Source organism: Panulirus ornatus, chromosome 47 (assembly GCF_036320965.1).
Source record: "Panulirus ornatus isolate Po-2019 chromosome 47, ASM3632096v1, whole genome shotgun sequence".
Taxonomy (NCBI): Eukaryota; Metazoa; Arthropoda; class Malacostraca; order Decapoda; family Palinuridae; genus Panulirus; species Panulirus ornatus.
The window spans coordinates 7,422,785-7,448,527 of NC_092270.1; the positions used below are offsets into that span (position 1 = coordinate 7,422,785).

General features: G+C 40.2%; 1 protein-coding gene across 5 annotated transcripts in view; it reads left to right on the forward strand.

Moving 5' to 3' along the window:
• The first annotated feature begins 247 nt into the window (after positions 1–247).
• Positions 248–25,743, forward strand: part of LOC139763496 (uncharacterized) — a 51,061-nt gene continuing 25,565 nt past the window's right edge. For 2 of the 5 annotated variants that reach the window (XM_071689610.1, XM_071689614.1), the window contains exons 1-11: positions 248–406; positions 6,018–6,176; positions 7,259–7,585; positions 14,545–14,784; positions 16,180–16,446; positions 19,154–19,417; positions 19,561–19,878; positions 20,767–21,018; positions 21,431–21,676; positions 21,799–22,077; positions 24,660–24,959. In XM_071689610.1, coding sequence (XP_071545711.1) covers positions 6,080–6,176; positions 7,259–7,585; positions 14,545–14,784; positions 16,180–16,446; positions 19,154–19,417; positions 19,561–19,878; positions 20,767–21,018; positions 21,431–21,676; positions 21,799–22,077; positions 24,660–24,959 — 2,590 coding nt within the window. In that variant the 5' untranslated portion in view covers positions 248–406; positions 6,018–6,079. The remainder of the gene's footprint in view (positions 407–6,017; positions 6,177–7,258; positions 7,586–14,544; positions 14,785–16,179; positions 16,447–19,153; positions 19,418–19,560; positions 19,879–20,766; positions 21,019–21,430; positions 21,677–21,798; positions 22,078–24,659; positions 24,960–25,743) is intronic. The other 3 variants (XM_071689611.1, XM_071689613.1, XM_071689615.1) reach the window with 3 other exon arrangements.

Sequence of the window (25,743 nt, forward strand, 5' to 3'; positions counted from 1 at the left end):
TCAAAATACATTTCAGTCTCAATTTTGGTCTGGCAGTTCTATAATTAGTAGTTGATGACTTAGATGATAGTATAATTATTATTTTCTATCAACTTTGATGACAACATTTCGAATTTAGCGTCTATTGAACGACATTTTAGGGTAGATTGGGCGACATTTTACGATGAAATCGGTGTGGCAACAGTGAATCATTATCATTGTGATAAAGTGATACGCGAGGTCGACATATAGGTTAGGGAGTCTCGCAAAGTCTAGTCCAGTCCAGTCCAGTCCATGGTTAGTAGCGGAGGTAAGCGTAGCGCTTGTTCGAAATAACGGACATCGGTGGTTGAAACAATACTCAGTTGTTGATTTCTCTCTACCAACGTTTCTTTGATAGTGACAACTGGACAGGAGCTTCAAAAAGGTACAGTATTTCTGTTCTTTTAAGTAATTCCCTTTTTTTTTAGGGGAGGGATGGGATTTAAGGGTTAATTTTTTTGATATTCTGTCGTGATGTGTCATGGTGCATATTGACACAACATTCCTACTGCCAGATATATTAACGGGAAGTGTGTACTTCAGTATTAACTGTAAATTAGAAGCGGTGAAGACTGGTTACGGTGCGCTCAGGTTATACCAGATATGAAAGAGGGTTGTGCGTGGCGACTGACTGTACTACTGAGGACGCCATGGCTTGGTAGCTGGCTGGCAGGCAGGCAGGACCCAGCGAGTGGACTGCACGTGACCCGCTGGTAATAGAGAAATGAGTTTGGTGGGCCAACCAGGGCCTCTGAGAAGAGGGGCGAGGGGTGTACAGAGTTTCTTTCGGTTTACTACCTTCCACTTTTCCATTAACCATCGTGGGTTTTTTTTTTTTTTTATTAAGCCATGAGCAGTATGGCTTAAAAAGGGTATAGAAGATGAGAGACGGGTGGAAAATTCTCGGGTAGCCCCCCTTTTTGGATACCCCCCCTCCCTCCCTCCCTCCCGGGCCCGGTTACGAGGTATCCCAGCAAACCCCCCCCTTCTCTCTCTCTCTCTCTCTCTCTCTCTCTCTCTCTCTCTCTCTCTCTCTCTCTCTCTCTCTCTCTCTCTCATTGGCTGAGTGCCAACCTACGGCTGCACCTGCGGTATTATTACCCCATCGTGAGATCCATACGCCATGTTCGGCAGTGGTAGGTAGGTAGGTCCAGTAGATGGCGTTGTAGATAGATGATGACCTGATGAAGCTTTCCACTCAGATAATGAGCCGCCGTTCATCCTCCACCAGCATGGATGGCTTACCTCCGACGCCCATTTACCACCAGCGTCGAGGCTACTTGGGCCAAGACCATGTTATGTTTCTCAGCCTGACGCAACAGACGTCTCCTTTCCCACTGTAAACGTACACCAACCACCAACACCCCCAAAGTCCATCATTGCTCCTGGACTTTATCTTCCTATGTATCATAATCGCTAAACCATTGTAGTGGTTGTTCCACGTGTTTCCACCACTCTCTCTCTCTCTCTCTCTCTCTCTCTCATACCACCCCCCCGACAGCCCAACATGAACACCCACTCGAAGGTTTCATCCAGTTTTATATAATCGCCATCAATGTTTCATTCTTTTCGCTGGAGCAGAAGCAGGTTAATGTATAGTGAAGCGTTGTAGATGCTGTGGCACTGGTAGAACTTAATGATTCCGTAAGTACTCGAAGGCAAAAAGATTTTTTACACAAATCATGAACTGAAAAGATTTTGAAAGAAAAATAAAGAAAAGGATGTATTTCGTTTCCCATTCTCATCTCCAATGACTACAATGCATTGCCTCCATTTGTCCCTCCTCAAGTACGTTATGCCAGTCTGATTTAAAGCAAACTCCAGTTTCCCCTGAAAGCTTAAACTTCTCAAAGCAACACCAGCACAGATGGGTCTTCGTGTCGTAATAGGCATCACCTGGGGCCAGGTCTGGGCTGTAGGGAGGGTGGGTCGCGACCACGGCTTAGTCACAGTAATTTACTGGACCAGGTCTTCACTCATGATAAAAAAAAATCTCTGTTTCTCTATGGCCATGTTTTCCACTGACGAGAGAAATGTCTACTGTATGGTTATTAAGAGTTGGTAACAGGACGCTGCCCCGGGGCGTCACATATTTCGTAATGGAATGATATAAAATCGATATAATTCTATCAGTCTTTGATACTTCATTTTTAGAGGGGTACATAGGGACCTATGAGAATACCTAAGGTTTGTTTACAGAGGAACAAAAAGGTTGGAAACCCCCAGGTCTGTGGTCTAGTAAGGGATATTTTTTTTCCCCAATTTACAAGTTCGTCAATAATTTCCTTTTCAAATGCTCTTGGTTATAGATCCAATCTCCTCCAGCGTTAATTCTAATACGGCTTTCCAGGATTGATCATCGCCTTTCAGGTTTTTGATTAATGGCTCCGTATGTAATTGTGTAACCAAATACTTGTGACCATATCTTCGCGGTGGGATGCCAATCGTTTTTTTTTCCCCCACCACAGACAAAAAAAGAAAAAAAAAAGGCAGCACCTGAGGTTGTATTGTATACAGCCGTTGATAAGGAATGACTGATATATATGGAAGGAATTTCCTTATCTATGAGAGGGTTGTCTGTGGATGACACCCATCGCACGATAGTACGCTTTTATCAACTAATATCTAGTCTTTATGGTTTTGACATCCTTAGACGTCTCAGCTCTACACTAACTTTGAAATGGACTAATTAAGAATGTCTACTGTGTGGACTTGTATGTAAAGATAATGCCAACTTGATGGTCTAGTTGATATATATATTTTTTTTCTTTGTCGCTATTTATATATATATATATATATGTATTTTCTTTTTTTTACGTGTTTGATGAATTACCATTTCTTACATATTGATGAATGGGTACTCTACAAGTACGACGATACCCTGAATCCTATTTTCATGTTTCTTAAATATTTCATTGTTGTGCTGGCCACAATATTAGTTCATTTTCGTGTCCGAGATAAAATCTGGTAGTATATATATATATATATATATATATATATATATATATATATATATATATATATATATATATACACACACATATCATTTATGCCCAATGAAACCTAGAATCCCTTGTTTAAAAAAAAATAATTCTAATGTTGCTGCTATTAAATCCTGACCATGATAATCGGTAATATAATACCAGCAACATCATAATTACTATTAACGAATTCATTTTCTCAAGACAATCTTTCAAGACAAATTTGGGGTGTGGGAATATATATATATATATATATATATATATATATATATATATTTATATATTCCTATGAGTCTCTTCCATGTATATCAACTGACTGTTAAATTTCTCTCTTGTGTCTCCCCTGATGATGTGATTATTACACAAAAGTGCACTTGGGAACTTTTCGTGTTTCATTTTCCCCGTGGAGTTGTAGGAATATCTTGATCACGCGCAAAATTGTGATCCTTTCCAATATATATATATATATATATATATATATATATATATATATATATATATATATATATATATATATTATACTATTCGCCATTTCCCGCGTTAGCAAGGTAGCGTTAAGAACAGAGGACTGGACCTTTGAGGGAACATCCTCTCCTGGCCCCCTTCTCTGTTCCTTCTTTTGGAAAATTAAAAAAAAAAAAAACGGGAGGATTTCCAGCCCCCCGCTCCCTTCCCTTTTAGTCGCCTTCTACGACACGCAATATATATATATATATATATATATATATATATATATATATATATATATATATATATATATATATATATATATATATATATATATATATATATAAAACATGTAGTGGTGATGTGAGAAGGAGATGGAGTGAATATTTTGAAGGTTTGTTGAATGTGTTTGATGATAGAGTGGCAGATATAGGGTGTTTTGGTCGAGGTGGTGTGCAAAGTGAGAGGGCTAGGGAAAATGATTTGGTAAACAGAGAAGAGGTAGTAAAAGCTTTGCGGAAGGTGAAAGGCGGCTAAGCAGCAGGTTTGGATGGTATTGCAGTGGAATTTATTAAAAAAGGGGGTGACTGTATTGTTGACTGGTTGGTAAGGTTATTTAATGTATGTATGATTCATGGTGAGGTGCCTGAGGGTTGGCGGAATGCGTGCATAGTGCCATTGTATAAAGGCAAAGGGGATAACAGTGAGTGCTCAAATTACAGAGGTATAAGTTTGTTGAGTATTCCTGGTAAATTATATGGGAGGGTATTGATTGAGAGGGTGAAGGCATGTACAGAGCATCAGATTGGGGAAGAGCAGTGTGGTTTCAGAAGTGGTAGAGGATGTGTGGATCAGGTGTTTGCTTTGAAGAATGTATGTGAGAAATACTTAGAAAAGCAAATGGATTTGTATGTAGCATTTATGGCTCTGGAGAAGGCATATGATAGAGTTGATAGAGATGCTCTGTGGAAGGTACTAAGAATATATGGTGTGGGAGGTAAGTTGTTAGAAGCAGTGAAAAGTTTTTGTCGAGGATGTAAGGCATGTGTACGTGTAGGAAGAGAGGAAAGTGACTGGTTCTCGGTGAATGTAGGTTTGCGGCAGGGGTGTGTGATGTCTCCATGGTTGTTTAATTTGTTTATGGATGGGGTTGTTAGGGAGGTGAATGCAAGAGTTTTGGAAAGAGGGGCAAGTATGCAGTCAGTTGGGGATGAGAGAGCTTGGGAAGTGAGTCAGTTGTTGTTCGCTGATGATACGGCACTGGTGGCTGATTCATGGGAGGAACTGCAGAAGCTGGTGACTGAGTTTGGTAAAGTGTGTGTAAGAAGAAAGTGAAGAGTAAATGTGAATAAGAGCAAGGTTATTAGGTACAGTAGGGTTGAGGGTCAAGTCAGTTGGGAGGTAAGTTTGAATGGAGAATAACTGGAGGAAGTAAAGTGTTTTAGATATCTGGGAGTGGATCTGGCAGCGGATGGAACCATGGAAGCGGAAGTGAATCATAGGGTGGGGGAGGGGGGCGAAAATCCTGGGAGCCTTGAAGAATGTGTGGAAGTCGAGAACATTATCTCGGAAAGCAAAAATGGGTATGTTTGAAGGAATAGTGGTTCCAACAATGTTGTATGGTTGCGAGGCGTGGGCTATGGATAGAGTAGTGCGCAGGAGGATGGATGTGCTGGAGATGAGATGTTTGAGGACAATATGTTGTGTGAGGTGGTTTGATCGAGTAAGTAATGTTAGGGTACGAGAGATGTGTGGAAATAAGGAGAGCGTGGTTGAGAGAGCAGAAGAGGGTGTTTTGAAATGGTTTGGGCACATGGAGAGAATGAGTGAGGAAAGATTGACCAAGAGGATATATGTGTCAGAGGTGGAGGGAACGAGGAGAAGTGGGAGACCAAATTGGAGGTGGAAAGATGGAGTGAAAAAGATTTTGAGTGGTCAAGGCCTGAACATGCAGGAGGGTGAAAGACGGGCAAGGAATAGAGTGAATTGGATCGATGTGGTATACCGGGGTCGACGTGCTGTCAATGGATTGAATCAGGGCATGTGAAGCGTCTTGGGTAAACCATGCAAAGTTCTGTGGGGCCTGGATGTGGAAAGGGAGCTGTGGTTTTGGGTATTATTGCATGACAGCTAGAGACTGAGTGTGAACGAATGGGGCCTCTGTTGCCTTTTCCTAGCGCTACCTCGTACACGAGGGGGGAGGGTGTTGTTATTCCATGTGTGGCGGGGTGGAGATAGGAATGAATAAAGGCAGACTGTGAATTGTGTGCATGTGTATATATGTATATGTCTGTGTGTATATATATGTGTACATTGAGATGTATAGGTATGTATATTTGCGTGTGTGGACGTGTATGTATATACACGTGTATGGGGGTGGGTTAGGCCATTTCTTTCGTCTGTTTCCTTGCGCTACCTCGCAAACGCGGGAGACAGCGACAAAGCAAAATAATGAATAATAATAATAATAATATATATATATATATATATATATATATATATATATATATATATATATATATATATATATATATAATATGCACACACTAGTAGATTCAATGTGAGCAGTTCTATAGTTTCAGGTCGAAAGGTTCCCGAGTTATACGAAGGAAAGTGATCCGAGTTCGGCCATGATTGTACAATGTAGGATACTCGTGTGGGTGCAGATGCTGCTGCTTTTCCTGCCGCCCGACGTGCTACCTTCGCAAGCCTCCCTTGAACACCAAAGTGAGTGTGCCCTAACCACAAGAAGCTTCCATTTGTTCTGAAAACCTCCTCTCTGTCTCTCTCTCTCTCTCTCTCTCTCTCTCTCTCTCTCAGTTTGTTCTTTCTATTCTTGTCTTCCAAGAACTATTCAAGGTTGGCATCATCATGTCCTCTTAGCAGCAATGTGTATACTTTTATCACTATCCATCATTCTCTGAAAGTGTGCAGATTGAGGTCTTGTCTCTTCTTAATTCATTACACTCTCTTCTGGTATCGTTCTTGATGTATTCTTTTAGATGTTCCGTGTGACTGCTTGATAGAGGAGACCAGACTGTTATGGCATATTCCAGTTTGGGTTAAATGAACTTTGTGTATATCTTCTTGGCCTTCTTACAGACCATATATATATATATATATATATATATATATATATATATATATATATATATATATATATATACCTGTAGAAAATTTTATTACTGAATTAATTAGTTTGCATCCCTCAAGATCCTTCTCATATGATTTTTTTTTTGTATAAGTTTGGCATGATATCAGTGTCTTTATAGTACTACCTGTAGTTTGACCACTGCTGCATTTAGTCTAAATCTTATTGCGGTATTTTTCAGATCCTTTTATCAAATCTTTCATTACTTTGGCATTATCAGGAAACATAATTAGGTATGATTTCAACCCTATCTGGCCAACCATTTACAAAAATCTTGCATAGCGACGGCCCCACCTTTAAATTGTGAGGGGTCTCACTTATTACCCTGAACCAAAGAAGGCTGTCCCAAAACATGTTATCTGTTCATTCCTAATTGATACTTGTCATTCCATTATGTATCCCTCATCTGACTCCATTCTGGATGCCTACCTTTGCCATCAGATTTCTGTGTGGGATAGTATAAAAGACTTTTGTCTGAGACAATGTGTGCAGTATGAACCACCTCACTTCACAATGTCTTTTTTTTTCTCTCACAGAACTTCCACAACATCCCTCACAATGTCTATTTTTTCCACAGAATTTCCACAACAACCCTCACAATGTCCTTTTTTTCGCAGAACTTCCACAACAACCCTCACAATGTCTTTTTTTTTCACAGAACTTCCACTACAACTGGAGGTGTTGGAGCTCAGGGAGGTGCTGCGTGAGGAGGACCCAAGTGGAAGGAATCACTACATCAAGGTCGTCCTGGCTGAGCATGATATTATTCAAGATGTCGTCTCTTGGAACCTTGCATTCATCTCTTCCATCGCCAATATCCCAAACACTATTGTGTATACCATGCCCGACAACTATGAAAGTCCAGTTGAGCAGAATGAAATTCTGTTTGAAGGAAATGTTGTCAGTGCTGAGCTGCTAATTCTTACTGCTAGGGATTCTGTTGATTCCGTACTGGCTGTGTTTAGCAAAACAGTTGAAATAAATGGTAAGAACACTTTGACTAAGAACATAGATAATAGCTATAAACCTTGAGGATGGCTGTTGGATATGCTGGCTAAGTCTTTCTTAGCACCATTGTACCCAAGGATTGAACCATTGTGTGCAAGGTTAATAAACCTTGTGTTCTTCCCATTTTCATGTATGGTATGATGTCTGGTAAAATTACCTTTGGCAGTTAACATTCATTTAAAAATATACATACTTTGAGGGTTTAATACTTCCCTTTGTTGGAATATATATAGTACGGCTCTATACAGGTCAAAATCCTGTTGTATCTTCGATAGGTTTTACAGGCGGTTACTCTTATTGGACTCATATTTCAAATATTAAGGTGTGTGTTATTGTTGATTGCATACAGTTGTACTTCTGTTCCTTGTCTTTGACAGCCAAGTTGATTATCCTATTGAGAAGCTTGATTTGCAAGTCTTCGAGTTTTATAGTGATATGACATTTGCAGTACTTCTCTGATCAGCTACTGTGTAACCTTCCTGATGTGTGGAGTGTGTTTTGTGGAAGTGCATATTTAGTGCACTAGATTTGTGTTCAGAAACCTCTGCACTTGACAGTAAGTTCTGTAAAATATGAGCTATAGTTACTGTAAGCCTTCTAGGAATTGATCCATGGAGACCCCTTTGCTCAAGTATGCGAGATGAATTGTATTTGATTTCAAGTAATCGGTGTCATTTATCTTTTGTGGGTTTCCTGGAGACAAATTTGATTCTATTACAAGTGATAGAATTGTCATTTCTATATTTTGGGTTCCACAGCCTAATTTCTCTATTTTGGGTTCCACAACCTAATTTCTCAATTTTGGGTTCTATAGCCTATTTGTTTTGGGTTACATATCCTAGTTTGATTTTTCTAGTATGGTTTTCTCAGCTAAGAAATTAACATCTCCAGCTTCTACATCTATGGCAGTGGTTCAAATAATGCTTCCAGGATGGTGCTGTATGTTCTCTGGAAGTGCATGTTGATTGCTTATTATTTATGTTTACATACCTCCACATTTCACAGTATGCTCAGTAGAATATTAGATACTGATATCCACGAGTCTGATAGAAAATGAACAATGGAGATCCCATTTTTCTGTGGATGTGTGCATTCATTGCACTATATTTTATGTTCATATACCTCTACATTTGACAGTTTTGTAAAATATTAGCAACAAGATTTTGAGAATGTCATAGTACACCTAATTGTTCGTGCATGTGAGATGAAAGATAATTAGTTACAATACCAGTAAATATAAAGTCGTCTCTATTTTGGGTTCCAAAGCCTAGTCAGCATCCTCATTCCTGCTGTATGAATATTATACATGTCATACATGTGTATGTGGGTGGGTTAGCCCATTCTTTCGTCTGTTTCCTTGAGCTACCTCGCTAACGCAGGAGATAGCGACAAAGTATAATAAATGAATAAAATATATATATATATATATATATATATATTTTTTTTTTTTATACTTTGTCGCTGTCTCCCGCGTTTGCGAGGTAGCGCAAGGAAACAGACGAAAGAAATGGCCCAACCCACCCCCATACACATGTATATACATACGTCCACACACGCAAATATACATACCTACACAGCTTTCCATGGTTTACCCCAGACGCTTCACATGCCTTGATTCAATCCACTGACAGCACGTCAACCCCGGTATACCACATCGCTCCAATTCACTCTATTCCTTGCCCTCCTTTCACCCTCCTGCATGTTCAGGCCCCGATCACACAAAATCTTTTTCACTCCATCTTTCCACCTCCAATTTGGTCTCCCTCTTCTCCTTGCTCCCTCCACCTCCGACACATATATCCTCTTGGTCAATCTTTCCTCACTCATCCTCTCCATGTGCCCAAACCACTTCAAAACACCCTCTTCTGCTCTCTCAACCACGCTCTTTTTATTTCCACACATCTCTCTTACCCTTACGTTACTTACTCGATCAAACCACCTCACACCACACATTGTCCTCAAACATCTCATTTCCAGCACATCCATCCTCCTGCGCACAACTCTATCCATAGCCCACGCCTCGCAACCATACAACATTGTTGGAACCACTATTCCTTCAAACATACCCATTTTTGCTTTCCGAGATAATGTTCTCGACTTCCACACATTCTTCAAGGCCCCCAGAATTTTCGCCCCCTCCCCCACCCTATGATCCACTTCTGCTTCCATGGTTCCATCCGCTGCCAGATCCACTCCCAGATATCTAAAACACTTCACTTCCTCCAGTTTTTCTCCATTCAAACTCACCTCCCAATTGACTTGACCCTCAACCCTACTGTACCTAATAACCTTGTTCTTATTCACATTTACTCTTAACTTTCTTCTTCCACACACTTTACCAAACTCAGTCACCAGCTTCTGCAGTTTCTCACATGAATCAGCCACCAGCGCTGTATCATCAGCGAACAACAACTGACTCACTTCCCAAGCTCTCTCATCCCCAACAGACTTCATACTTGCCCCTCTTTCCAAAACTCTTGCATTTACCTCCCTAACAACCCCATCCATAAACAAATTAAACAACCATGGAGACATCACACACCCCTGCCGCAAACCTACATTCACTGAGAACCAATCACTTTCCTCTCTTCCTACACGTACACATGCCTTACATCCTCGATAAAAACTTTTCACTGCTTCTAACAACTTTCCTCCCACGCCATATATTCTTAATACCTTCCACAGAGCATCTCTATCAACTCTATAATATGCCTTCTCCAGATCCATAAATGCTACATACAAATCCATTTGCTTTTCTAAGTATTTCTCACATACATTCTTCAAAGCAAACACCTGATCCACACATCCTCTACCACTTGTGAAACCACACTGCTCTTCCCCAATCTGATGCTCTGTACATGCCTTCACCCTCTCAATCAATACCCTCCCATATAATTTACCAGGAATACTCAACAAACTTATACCTCTGTAATTTGAGCACTCACTCTTATCCCCTTTGCCTTTATACAATGGCACTATGCACGCATTCCGCCAATCCTCAGGCACCTCACCATGAGTCATACATACATTAAATAACCTTACCAACCAGTCAACAATACAGTCACCCCCTTTTTTAATAAATTCCACTGCAATACCATCCAAACCTGCTGCCTTGCCGGCTTTCATCTTCTGCAAAGCTTTCACTACCTCTTCTCTGTTTACCAAATCATTTTCCCTAACCCTCTCACTTTGCACACCACCTCGACCAAAACACCCTATATCTGCCACTCTATCATCAAACACATATATATATATATATATATATATATATATATATATATATATTTCAAACTTTTTTTTTTCAAACTATTCGCCATTTCCCGCATTTGCGAGGTAGCGTTAAGAACAGAGGACTGGGCCTTTGAGGGACTACCCTCACCTGGCCCAATTCTCTGTTCCTTCTTTTGGAAAATTAAAAAAAAAAAAAACGAGAGGGGAGGATTTCCAGCCCCCCGCTCCCTCCCCTTTTAGTCGCCTTCTATGTCACGCAGGGAATACGTGGGAAGTATTCTTGCTCCCCTATCCCCAGGGATACATATATATATATATATATATATATATATATATATATATATATATATATATATATATATATATATATATATATATATATATTATATATATATATATATATATATACTTGGAAAATTAAAAAAAAAGAGAGGGGAGGCATGTACCAGCCCCTGCATCCCTTGGAAGTGCATGCGGTTCAGAAGGGAGTAATGTGTGGAAGGTTATGCTTAATTCTATGGAGAAATTTCTTATTCTTTTTTAATGTGCATTTAGGATTAGGAGTAGGCTATTAAGATGATAGAGATGGCCTTTGAGGTATAAGATATATGCGTGGGGCAAAGTTGTTAGGCAGTGAAAGTTTCGAGGATGTAAGGATGTGAGTGTAGGGAAGGAGAAGTCATTGGTTTCCCATGATGTAGTGTTTAGCGGCCGGCTGATTTTGTCATGCATCTTCCCATTGGTGTTCATTTGTTTATGAATGGTATGTCTGGGGGTAAATGCACATTGTCCTTGGAAAAGGCATTCAGAAGCTTTTGTAGTACTCTGAAATGATCTTTTTTTCCGAAACATCTCTGGTGCTATTATTTTGAAAAAACTCAGAACTTTTTTGACTGATTTAGTAACATCTGTGAAGAAATTAAGATAAATGTGAATAAACAGGTTATAGGACATAGGTTGAGCTCAAGTACAATTGTTGGAGTAATGTTTGACTTCAAACATGAGAAGTCCAGATTTTATTTAGATATCTGGTTGGATGGTCAGCGCATGGAAACCATGATAGCGAAATTGATTCATCAGGTTGGTCATTCGGCTTACAATTTATTGGAGCCTAAAACTGTAGTGAATACGATACCTTATTCCGAATACCCTAAATGTTTGTTTGAAGATGTGTTCCAACATGTGTATGTTTGCAGGTTGTATGGATAGTGAATCGCAGGAGGATGATGTCTGGAAAGTGAGTTGTTTGAGGACAATGTTGTGTTTTAGATGTTGTCAGTTATACGTAAGGGAAGACCGATCATGAAGAAATTAAAAGACCGTGTGAGAATCAGAACGGTGTTGAAATGTTTCACATGAAGAATAGCAGAAAGCTTTGCCAGAGTTTATATGTGACCGAGTGAGGACCATATATATATTTCTTTTTCTTTCATTTAAACTATTCGCCATTTCCCGCGTTAGCGAGATAGCGTTAAGAATAGAGGACTGGGCCTTTGTGGAATATCCTCACCTGGCCCCCCCTCTGTTCCTTCTTTTGGAAAATTAAAAAAAAAAAAACGAGAGGGGAGGATTTCCAGCCCCCTGCTCCCTCCCCTGAGAGTCGCCATCGATGACACGCAGGGAGTATGTGGGAAGTAATCTTAATCCTCTATCCCCAGGGATAATTTCTTTTTCTTTCTTTCAAACTATTCGCCATTTCCCGCGTTAGCGAGGTAGCGTTAAGAACAGAGAACTGGGCCTTTGAGGGATCAATGTGGTATACCGGGGTCAACGTGCTGTCAATGGATTGAATCAGGGCATGTGAAGCGTCTAGGGTAGACCATGGGAAGTTCCTTGCACGCCTTTCACCCTCGTGCATGTTCAGTCCCCGATCACTCAAATCTTTTTCACTCCATCTTTCCACCTCCAATTTGGTCTCCCACTTCTCGTTCCCTCCACCTCTGACACATATATCCTCTTGGTCAATCTTTCCTCACCCATTCTCTCTATGTGACCAAACCATTTCAAAACGCCCTCTTTTCCTCTCTCAACCACACTCTTTTTATTACCACACATCTCTCTTACCCTATTATTACTTAATCAAACCACCTCACACCACATATTGTCCTCAAACATCTCATTTCCAGCACATCCACCCTCCTGTGCACAACTCTACCCATAGCCCAAGCCTCGCAACCATACAACATTGTTGGAACCACTATTCCTTCAAACATACCCATTTTTGCTTTCTGAGATAATGTTCTCGACTTCCACACATTCTTCAACGCTCCCAGAATTTTCACCCCCTCCACCACCCTATGATTCACTTCCGCTTCTATGGTTCCATCCGCTGCCAAATCCATTCCCAGATATCTAAAACACTTTACTTCCTCCAGTTTTTCTCCATTCAAACTTACCTCCCAATTTACTTGACCCTCAACCCTACTGTACCTAATAACCTTACTCTTATTCACATTTACTCTTAACTTTCTTCTTTCACACACTTTACCAAACTCAGTCACTAGCTTCTGCAGTTTCTCACATGAATCAGCCACCAGCGCTGTATCATCAGCGAACAGCTGACTCGCTTCCCAAGCTCTCTCATCCACAACAGACTGCATACTTGCCCCTCTTTCCAAAACTCTTGCATTCACCTCCCTAACAACCCCATCCATAAACAAATTAAACAACCATGGAGACATCACACACCCCTGCTGCAAACCTACATTCACTAAGAACCAATAACTTTCCTCTCTTCCCACATGTACACATGCCTTGCATCCTCAATAAAAACTTTTCACTGCTTCTAATAACTTGCCTCCCACACCATATATTCTTGATACCTTCCACAGAGCATCTCTATCAATTCTATCATATGCCTTCTCCAGATCCATAAATGCTACATACAAATCCATTTGTTTTCCTAAGTATTTCTCACATACATTCTTCAAAGCAAACACCTGATCCACACATCCTCTACCACTTGTGAAACCACACTGCTCTTCCCCAATCTGATGCTCTGTACATGCCTTCACCCTCTCAATCAATACCCTCCCATATAATTTACCAGGAATACTCAACAAACTTATACCTCTGTAATTTGAGCACTCACTCTTATGCCCTTTGCCATTGTACAATGGCACTATGCAAGCATTCCGCCAATCCTCAGGCACCTCACCATGAATCATACATACATTAAATAACCTTACCAACCAGTCAACAATACAGTCACCCACTTTTTTAATAAATTCCACTGCAATACCATCCAAACCCGCTGCCTTGCCGGCTTTCATCTTCCGCAAAGCTTTTGCTACCTCTTCTCTGTTTACCAAATCATTTTCCCTAACCCTCTCACTTTGCACACCACCTCGACCAAAACACCCTATATCTGGCACTCTATCATCAAACACATTCAACAAACCTTCAAAATACTCACTCCATCTCCTTCTCACATCACCACTGCTTGTTATCACCTTCCCATTAGCCCCCTTCATTGAAGTTCCCATTTGTTCCTATGTCTTATGCACTTAATTTACCTCCTTCCAAAACATCTTTTTATTCTCATAACCTCACGTGGCCCCTTCTCTGATCCTCCTTTTGGAAAATTATATATGCAACCTTGTGTTAGGTACCCATTCAACAACCAACAATAATAGGTCATACTTTTGCTGTATATTTATTAGTATGCATACATGTCAGGTGAGTAATGAGTCTTGTCTACCACAGATTTGGGTACAAGGGTAGCATGGATTGGTGAACAGCCGTCATACTTACGTGTCCACACTGGCACACTGGAGAGTGTGTATGTAACATCTGAGGTAGTGTGTTTCAAGGAGGATAGCCCATGCTACTTCCCCCAGCAAGATGACCAACCATTGCCCTCAGAGGTCCAGCGCTGCATAAATGTCACCGCCACAGATAATTCTTCTTTTCTGCAGTGTGATGATGTTATCAGCCAATACCAGGGTAAGTACATGATAAGCATAGAGATTAAGAAACCTGATGGTCCATGATCAGGTTATCTGTTGGTGAACAGAAATAGCATCCCAAGTTTCTGGTCAGTGATTGAAGCATGGGAGTAAAGCATAAAGCCCCTCCCAACCTCCCATGCTCTCCAGCACACCAGCCAGTAGGGAAGGAGCATTATGTAGCATGTCAAGAGAATACTGCCATGGAAAGTGTGACAGCAAAAGTTGCTCTGATAATGTACCACAGCAGTAGATCGAGGGAGGAGGCTCACATGAAACAACTTGTTTTTCTAAATCAGATTATCCACGGTCCAGCAAGATCTACTTATATTTATTTATCTATTATATTTGTAGTAATATCCATTAAAATAGATCCAATTTGCTTTTGTAAGTTTAGTGAAAAGTTATGTAACAGTGATTACAGTATTTTTAGTTTCACTTTAAGATTCCCTTTCATTGTTAAGGATAACATGATGCCTAAATGTAGGTTAACAGTGTAGCCAGCCACCAAGGAGATTTAGGTCCTAGAGACACCTACAGTAGACAGCAAGAGTTGACTGGCATTTCTTTTGTCTCTAGAACACCTTAAAAAAGTTCAGTACTCACTGTACAGTACCCAATTCATTGTGGAAATAATATTATGAATCTTACCAACAAGTAATAATTACTTGAGAATGGGGGCGGTGCTATTTGTTGCCTACTCAACCTCTGCGATTTTGATGTTATCTCAGCACATGTCTGAGGATGATGAGTCTCGCCTTGATATAGGGCCTGGAAATGACATTCTTATGAAATGGAGCAACAATGCATCTTCATTGCAGAAAGTAACTGATTAAGTTTTCCAAAATGAATTGTTGTGAGATAATGATGTTGATTCTGTTCTCTACAATGAAAAGTTTTCTAGAAAGGATGTAATCAGTAGGCCACTTCATTTTTCCAATATTATGAATTTCACTTGGTGTTCAGGATCAGAGACTTATATCAGCCTATGATCCTCTTGATGTTAAAACAAATCCAAATTTCTTGATATGATCAAATGATAGTTACAATAATGCTTTTTACTCTACTGGGCATGAGAGCAAACTGTCTAGTTTCCTTAGAACTAACCAGTGCTAAAAGTTACAAGCATTTTTTCAAATAACCATTGCCATACAAGTGTGAAAGAGGAATATTATTTCAAAACTCCAAAACCAGAGGTAAGAATGGGTCCATTTTCATATTAGATTTTATGGAGACCACTTTATTCTATGAAGTTAAACAAATTGGTTGTAATGTTAAAAGCCACTGAAAGTAATGAATTGCCTCCTCCAGGCATGAGAGAATTAGATTTATTGCATTCAGGCTGGAAGACACTAGAGGTAGCTTCAGTGTTGTAATTGTCTTTGTTCTACAGAGATGACTGAAGACCCGGAGCTGTTGCTCCAAGACTTGAAGACCTTGGAAATAACCGGGATATCTAGTGCTTTAGTACTAGAAGTTGTCTTGGCTAGTGTAGATGATGGCAGCATACTTGAGGTACTGCCCTGCCCAGAGACAGAGGAGGGCAAAGGTACCTGCAATGTAATAACAGACCTGACCAACAGGAGGGAAGTTTACAATTTACTTGTTCTTCTGGATGATACTGGATATGTCGAAGAGTCCAAAATCATTCTGTTTGCAGGTGAGGGATAAAATCCATAGAAGGCCTCTTGTTTATGGTCCCATGATCATCTTGTCAGGAGATGAGAGATAAAGTTTATACAAGGGGCCTTGTTCATGGTTCTCTGATCATCCCATCTGAAGGAGAGGCTGAGGGTCCTTACAAGGGCTCTTCATAATGGTGAAGTTATTGTACTGTTTGATGGTGGGGGTTAGGAACCATACAAGGTTCCTTGTTGATAGTGAGAGTTATGCATGGGACTGCTAATGGGTAATGCCATAAGAAAGAAAATTTGAACCCCATGCATCTTTGCAGTACTCAAAGAATCAGGGTGACATCATGGGAAGCCTGTACATAACATTGGAATTTCAGTTTTTTGTTGAATAAGAAATCTTAATGTCATTATACAGTCATTACTGATCTAAAAAATAGATAGTATATAAGTAGATAACGGAGAAATAACTGTCTAGTTTGTGTAGGAAGAAGGTTGTTAACAAGTAAAAGGGGCACTTAATATTTCTGACAAGAATTTTAGGAATGCTTGTTTGGGTTGTGCTTAAATGTCTTGAAAATGTATATAGTAATGTACTGTGTTCCAAGACATGTAGGGAAATGGATTCTATTAACAGACATGGAGGGTAGTGTACTAAAATTACCTATTTGTACTTTATGGGAGGGAGTTTTACACTCGTGGAGCTCCATCTTTTGAAGATTTTCAACAATCACACAACTTCTTAACTTTCTGTATCTGTTCACTTATGTATGTGAAATGAGGGGGATTTTGTTACAATTAATTGAATAGTCATTTCTTATTTTGGGCTCCATGCATAATGGTTAACATCCCCAGCTCCCACACAAATGACAGTACTTCAAATCCTGCTCTCTGGATAGTACTTGTTATTTGAAAGTGCACACTCGTTTCACAATATCCATGTTTGCCATTAGGCTCAGTAAAATGTTAGTTATGAGTTATCATAAGCTTGATGAAAAATAACACATGGATACCCCATTGTTCAGGTATTTGTGATGAAGTGTATTTAATTACAAGCAATTGAATAGTCATTTCTCATTTATAGGCTCCATTGCATAGTCATTATGTACCCTAGCTCCAGCAGTCTTTGTATATATATATGGAAATCTGTTGAACTGAGTGAAATTGTGGGAATGAAGAGCAGGAGTTAAGGATGGATGATGAAAACTTTGTGGTGCAGAATGTTTCAGATATATAGGGAATGGTATAAATAAAGATGGGAGGATGGTGGCTTAGGTGCCTCAAACATGGCAAAACATAGGTTAGTTACTGCTGGTATGAGGTGAATTATCATACTTCAAGATGAGGGACTAGATATATGTCAGGCCATGCTAGATTCATATTTCATTGTGCCTTACTTTGTGGGACTGTGAAAAAATGGGTTTGGGGTAACAAAATAGATTGCAAGTTGTTTAAGGTGGATAAAAGTAGTGAGAAGTAAATTTTCATAATAAAATATGGAATAAGAGCAGAATGGCTGTAAGATCAAGAATACAATGCTGGAAGAGTAATTATGAATAGATTGAATAAAACTGATAAGGAGGACTTAAGTGATATATGTGGTGAGAGCAAGAGAGTTGCAGTGAGTGAATTGATATCAGTGAGGGAGTGAGGTTGGAAAAGGTGTCATTATGTATGAGTGAGTAGGGGATGGGAAAGATATCAGCATAAGGAAGTGCAGGTGTATGCTGGGAAAGGTGTCAGTATGAGGGTGTTGGGCTGGAAGAGTTGTCAGCATAGAAGAGTGAGTTTTGGGAAAGTCGTCAGCATGAGGAGGAGTGGGGCTGAGAGAGGTGTCAGCACGAGGGAGTGTGGGGCTGGGAAATGTACCAGTATGAGGGAATGTGGTACTGGAAGAGGTGTCAGCATGAGGAAGTGTAGGGCTTAAACAGATGTCAGAGCTGTATCAAGCATCTGAGGTGCCCAATGCAAATGTTTTGTGGGAGGCCCTCTCCTCAGGTCCTAAGGTTGGAATTAAAAATCTTTGGGATCTGGGTATAGTTATAGAACCCTTATGAAGAAACATCAATTTTCATACTTAAACATATGCATTTGAACAAAAAGAATAGATTACTGGGCAGAGGGGTAAAATAATTAATTTTTCTTAGAAAAGTAGAATAGTAAATTTTCTAGACAGGATGTCATTTTATATATTTCTATTGCATTTTGCTTCTTGCCGTGAAAAGAGAAATTCATTGGCAATTAAAAAACCCAAAATATCTCATTTGGGGATAAAAATGGCAAGGCTCATGTAACAAAGCTCAGGTGGTTCTTTGTCCTTTACAGTTTGGAGGGTACTTGACACATGTGATTTAAAGATATGAAAAGCCTTCTGTGGAACTATCTACTAATGGAAAAACCACTCTTCAAACTTGTATTGTCACCCCATCTGACTCGCAGCCCTTGAAGGTTCTAGATATTTGATGTCAAAATAAGGTTGACTTCTGTGGGGGACCCATGTAGCAAATGTCTAGAATTTCATGTGTTAACCTACCTTTGAGTATGGTGCTGAAGGGAATGTCAGCACAGGGGGAAATCTTGTAGGATGGGAATGGATGTCTTCCCTTCTAGGTATTAATGAATGACACATAGAATATGTTTTGCTTCATAGATGCATAAATTTGTTTAATTCCATGTTCTATTTGAATACTCAGATAGATAAATTCTTAAGCCTCACTTGAGAAACAATGGTTCCAGTGTACAAGATAAAGGTGAAGCAGTTAAGGGAGGATGCTTTGTGTGTGGTTTGGGGAGATGGCAACTCCGACAACTACATTGTGAGTGTGAATACCACGGATTTGGATGTGATGGTTGACTGTCTCTTGCCTGATGATGAGGCTGATGCCGGGATGTGTCAGGCCCATATCATCAGCCCAGACTTGGCAAGAGATTCTTCTGTTGTTGTCTCCGTCAGAAAGGCCTTGGGGAAAAACACCGTTGCTGTAAATGAAGTATTCACAGGTACACAGTCTTTTTCCTTATGAAGGCAGGGATTTCCTGAATTGAATAAAATTAGATTTCACAGTTATTGCAGTAGACCAAACTATGAAATGTGATGGTATATGAGTTAACAAAAAACTACAAATAACACAACATTTTTCCAGATGACTTTCCAGAGGCATCTACTGTGAGCAGGATGATGCAGGTGGTAGAGGATGGTGCAACAGCCACCATTGTAAGGGTGAGGGCAGTTGTAGAGGACATCATCACTGCTGGACTCGTAAGACATCCAGGAATCCCACCTACTACCACCATCATTGAGGAATACTATGTAGGGGATGTGAATCACACAGATGACAATTATATATTCAAATTCTCCAAAGATGTTCTCAAGCCTGGAGAAAGTAGCAAATTCCTTACCATTGGCTACAAAAAAGATGGCAATGTTGGAATTGTTGGTGCTGCATTTGTGACACCCAAAGGTAAATTATGTTCTGTTTCTCTTTTTCTTAATTGATTTGGAGATGCTGGGAACTAGAGGGAAGAATATTTCTTTGTTTCTTAATGTCATTGGCTTCTGGTTTGTTGAATTATTCAAAGAGGAGGGAGCAGCCAGCTGGGAGCTAAAGTCATCAAGAAACAAAGAAGCATTCTTCTTCCCAAGATCTGTTTTCAAACTCATATGAAAGTGGAAAAACACAATGAGCTTCTTTTTATATTGATAGTTTATGAGAAACTGTCTCTGTGCATAAAGACAGCCATCCAGAAGGTTCTTGAGTGGGTTGTAAAACTTCACATTTTCATCTACCTAATTATTTATTGTTTGTGGTAACACTTAAGCAAAATGCTTTGCACAATATTTGAACACACGAAATCTCGGATAACAATATACTGTGTATGTACTGCAAAGCATAGAATCAGACTGGGAGGTTTCTGCTTTACTTTACTATCTTTGTTTATATGAATTCAGCAGATAACTTCATCAAAGACCGTTAGGTCTTCTATTATCTGGCTCTCCTATGTACTCCAGTTCTTGTTTTCCAGCATATAACCTTATTAAAGACCAATAGGTCTTCCGATATCAAGGTTTCCTGTGTACCTAGACTCATTTTATGCATCTAATTTCTTTTTTTCCTCCAAGCTCTGGGTAAATACTTCTATACAACTTAAATCTAAGTGTACTTATTTTCTTGGAATGTTTCGGTAGTGCTCAGTGGTAAGTTAATCATATGCAGAAAATTTCTATATCCAGGGATTAGCAGGAGACAGAAGAATATATCTTTCATCAGAAAGAAGATTCTCTTAGTAACATTTGCTCAGTGATTTGTTAGTTATACACAAAACATATACAGGTATTTAATATTTTCCAGTAATCGATGTCAATCTTGCCCGGGTTGGCAACACTGAAGGACCTTTGAGAGTGGCTACCAGCAATGAGTATAGTCTCATTATTGCTGATAACCCTGATTGGACATGCAGCTCAGATGCTAGTCCCTGTTTCCTGCCAGAGGCCCTGGTACTTCCTGACCAAGTACCTGTCTGCCTTCCCTTAGACAATGCTGCCTCAGAAGACAACACACAAGTTCTGCAGTGCCAGCTGAATCCGGTAACACCTTTTCAGGGTAATCACTCAGGGACTTCAGTCTGATTTTTTATCATGATGGTTAGACATATGGGGAAGGGGGGTGCCTCAGTGGTGTTGTTTACACACAACTCACAAGAGGAAGGCTCAATCCTGTGGCTTGATATTATCAGTAGTATTTTAATCCATGTGAATAAAACACAATACAGCTTTTGGTGGCGGCAGATGTTATCATAATGAAAGTGGAGATGGCATATGTAATAACAGACTTAAATGACTTGTCTCATTTGGTAATGTCTGATGCTGTATTACTGTACCCTGAGTTTGTAGTAATTTGGTTTAGAATCGCTTTGGTAATTCAAAGGAGTAGTTTTCTATATATTGTCCTCACTTCGCTGATTTCCAATTGAACAAGATATGACTATTACCATTGCCATGCTTTTTATTTCCAGCTGTAAGCACTGCAAAACTCACCCTGAGTGAACACACAAAACTACAAGTTGATGCTTCTTACTCAAGCAACACAATCATTGTAGAGGTGGAGGTTGTCAGTGACTCTCCAATTCTATCTGAGCATTGTGGTCCTTTTAGCCCATGTCAGTTTGAGTGCATCTCCTTTCCATCAGTCTTCCATGTACTGTTGGTGGGTCTTGGGGTCAACAACATGGTAGTAGAATCAACACTGATTCCATTCCAAGGTTAGTGATGGTAGTTAAGGCATCATTCTGTTAGCATGTGAACATAAGATTTATAAGAACGATTTTTTCATTTCTTCGTTTTAGATCAGAGTAATCTTACCGTTAGTTTGACTTTATGGCAGATCTGAATGTAACAGCAAGGCAGCTCATGAAAGACATACTAGAAGTATGGTGGTCCAGTCCCATCCAAGAGACCTATACAGTCACCATCCGGCCTGCAACACCTTCACCCAAGGACAGTGAAGCCATTGCTCCAACACGGGTGACATGTAGCCCAGAGACCCTAAGCTGCAAGGCTCACTTTATGTCCTTACCAGCAAGAAGCTACACCATCTTAGTACAAAAAGAAGGAGATGACACAGCTGTGGTGGCTGAGAACACGCAAATAGACTCCTCCTTTTGTAAGTTATCTTCCTGCCAAGTTTCATGCTTCACAATTATTATCATTATTTTGAAAATGATAATATTTTGTTACGCTGGCTATGTATTGTAGTATACATAGACCTTCCCAGATGATTTTAAGGTTCTTGAAAATTTGCTGCATGTTAGCCCAACCATGTTTTGTAAGCATTTACTTACAGTATTGCATTGCTGATTATGTGATCACATTCCTGTATATTAGCAGGTACATTACTAGAAGAGGTAGTGAAAGCTTTGCGGAAGATGAAAGCCGGCAAGGCAGCAGGTTTGGATGGTATTGCAGTGGAATTTATTAAAAAAGGGGGTGACCGTATTGTTGACTGGTTGGTAAGGTTATTTAATGTATGTATGACTCATGGTGAGGTGCCTGAGGATTGGCGGAATGCGTGCATAGTGCCATTGTACAAAGGCAAAGGGGATAAGAGTGAGTGCTCAAATTACAGAGGTATAAGTTTGTTGAGTATTCCTGGTAAATTATATGGGAGGGTATTGATTGAGAGGGTGAAGGCATGTACAGAGCATCAGATTGGGGAAGAGCAGTGTGGTTTCAGAAGTGGTAGAGGATGTGTGGATCAGGTGTTTGCTTTGAAGAATGTATGTGAGAAATACTTAGAAAAGCAAATGGATTTGTATGTAGCATTTATGGATCTGGAGAAGGCATATGATAGAGTTGATAGAGATGCTCTGTGGAAGGTATTAAGAATATATGGTGTGGGAGGAAAGTTGTTAGAAGCAGTGAAAAGTTTTTATCGAGGATGTAAGGCATGTGTACGTGTAGGAAGAGAGGAAAGTGATTGGTTCTCGGTGAATGTAGGTTTGCGGCAGGGGTGTGTGATGTCTCCATGTTTGTTTAATTTGTTTATGGATGGGGTTGTTAGGGAGGTAAATGCAAGAGTTTTGGAAAGAGGGGCAAGTATGAAGTCTGTTGGGGATGAGAGAGCTTGGGAAGTGAGTCAGTTGTTGTTCGCTGATGATACAGCGCTGGTGGCTGATTCATGTGAGAAACTGCAGAAGCTGGTGACTGAGTTTGGAAAAGTGTGTGGAAGAAGAAAGTTAAGAGTAAATGTGAATAAGAGCAAGGTTATTAGGTACAGTAGGGTTGAGGGTCAAGTCAATTGGGAGGTGAGTTTGAATGGAGAAAAACTGGAGGAAGTGAAGTGTTTTAGATATCTGAGAGTGGATCTGGCAGCGGATGGAACCATGGAAGCGGAAGTGGATCATAGGGTGGGGGAGGGGGCGAAAATCCTGGGGGCCTTGAAAAATGTGTGGAAGTCGAGAACATTATCTCGGAAAGCAAAAATGGGTATGTTTGAAGGAATAGTGGTTCCAACAATGTTGTATGGTTGCGAGGCGTGGGCTATGGATAGAGTTGTGCGCAGGAGGATGGATGTGCTGGAAATGAGATGTTTGAGGACAATGTGTGGTGTGAGGTGGTTTGATCGAGTGAGTAACGTAAGGGTAAGAGAGATGTGTGGAAATAAAAAGAGCGTGGTTGAGAGAGCAGAAGAGGGTGTTTTGAAGTGGTTTGGGCACATGGAGAGGATGAGTGAGGAAAGATTGACCAAGAGGATATATGTGTCGGAGGTGGAGGGAACAAGGAGAAGAGGGAGACCAAATTGGAGGTGGAAAGATGGAGTGAAGAAGATTTTGTGTGATCAGGGCCTGAACATGCAGGAGGGTGAAAGGAGGGCAAGGAATAGAGTGAATTGGAGCGATGTGGTATACCGGGGTTGACGTGCTGTCGGTGGATTGAAGCAGGGCATGTGAAGCGTCTGGGGTAAACCATGGAAAGCTGTGTAGGTATGTATATTTGCGTGTGTGGACGTATGTATATACATGTGTATGGGAGGGGGGTTGGGCCATTTCTTTCGTCTGTTTCCTTGCGCTACCTCGCAAACGCGGGAGACAGCGACAAAGTATAATAAAAAAAAAATATAATTACTAGTACTACCCTTCTGGGTATTGGGAGAGTTGGTGACAGCTGCATAGCAAGCCTGCACTTTAGTGGTTTTCAAGTTGTGCTCCTCTAACTCAGGTAGCTGTCTTTTCTTTCTGCCTTACCTACATGTGGAATACTGTCATTCTGTTCACAAACATACAATCTCTTCTTGTCGTAGAAAACATCTGACAACAATTAAGTAGAGGTAGTCAGAAGGAACATTTGGTAGAAGCCTCTGCAAACATTGCATTAGAGTTACTCTCTGCCAGTAGCCTGTTAAATGTGAAGCACTAAAGTTTAAGAAGCAGTCCTGTTATTAGCTAGTTTTGAAGATTGTTGTTGTGGCCACCCCCTTGAGGGAGTTCCAAGTGGGAACAGGAGTTGTAGATATAGATAGATAGCAGGTTTAACTATGCTGTGTCTGTGATATGTACATAGTATCCGATCACTATAAACTATCATTTCTGATTTCCATGCTGCAAAATGTGCATTATCAACACTCATGACAAAAGTACCAGGATTCATCATCACTCATTCTCATTTCCCTGGGATGAAGTATATCTCTCCATTTCCCACTTACCACCACCACCTGTCTTACCATACAGACACTTTGTCCTCCATCAGTGCCACCTTCTGTGAGTGAGATCATCAGAGTGATCAGAATCAGTGAAACAACCACAGGGGTGAGCCTCAAGGCACCGCTGGAGGGTAACCCCACTGTGCAGCTTTCAGTGGTGATTGAGGGTGATGAAATACAGGAGGTGAGCAGTGAAGCAGGACAGATGGACAGTCATTCACTAGCCACATACCAGTTCAGTCACCAGGACCCTGTGTTCATCACAAGAGTGACCACAAAGTTCCTCTTGGTGGCTCGTCAGGCTGAGAACTTGGTGTCTGTTGGCCAGGCTTACCTCACACTTCAAGGTAAGCCAGCATCATTCCATGCTACTATCTGAGCCAAACCTGCATATAGACAAAACTCGGTACATGCCATTTCAACAGCTGTTATTATTCCAGATTTTGTTTCAATATTAAAGTTACTTACAGATGCATTTTGTTGGTACTTTCAGCAATATTTGTACACCTACTCATGCTGAGGGTTCTGTGATGTTCAGATATTATACCTTTCTTAAGACAGGCCATAAGGTAAACCTTTCCAGAAAGCCTCTGTACCTCAGTTTGCATTGCTAGACTGTTCAACAGTAAATGAAGCATTAGCCAGCAGTTTTCTGTTGTATTCCCAAGAATATTTCAGTGACATTTACTAGAAGATAAAATTACAAAAGATTCAACAACAATCGGCAATCGGCATATTTCATCTCGCAATAATGTTTGATTTAGTATTTTGGTTATCTTTGGTAGAAATCATACACCATTATTTCTTAAAAATACCATCTCATCATAATGGTTTTGGGGCATTTCACATGACAGCTAGAGAATGGATGTGAGTGGGTGTGGCCATTCTTTGTCTGTTCCTGGCACTACCATAAAGGTGATCAAGTGCAAAAAAATATCTCAAAGTCTTTACAAAATAAGTTCAGCTTTAATGAGATGGCTATGTTACCATGGTTTTGCTGTCATGCATCATGAGGTGTGCAGAATCATCTTGCTATTAAATGATAGCTCCATTCCCATTCATGTAAGATGCATCATGTGTATATAGGTATGTGCCTTTTGTTAAGATTTATTTTGCACAACTGGTATTCCT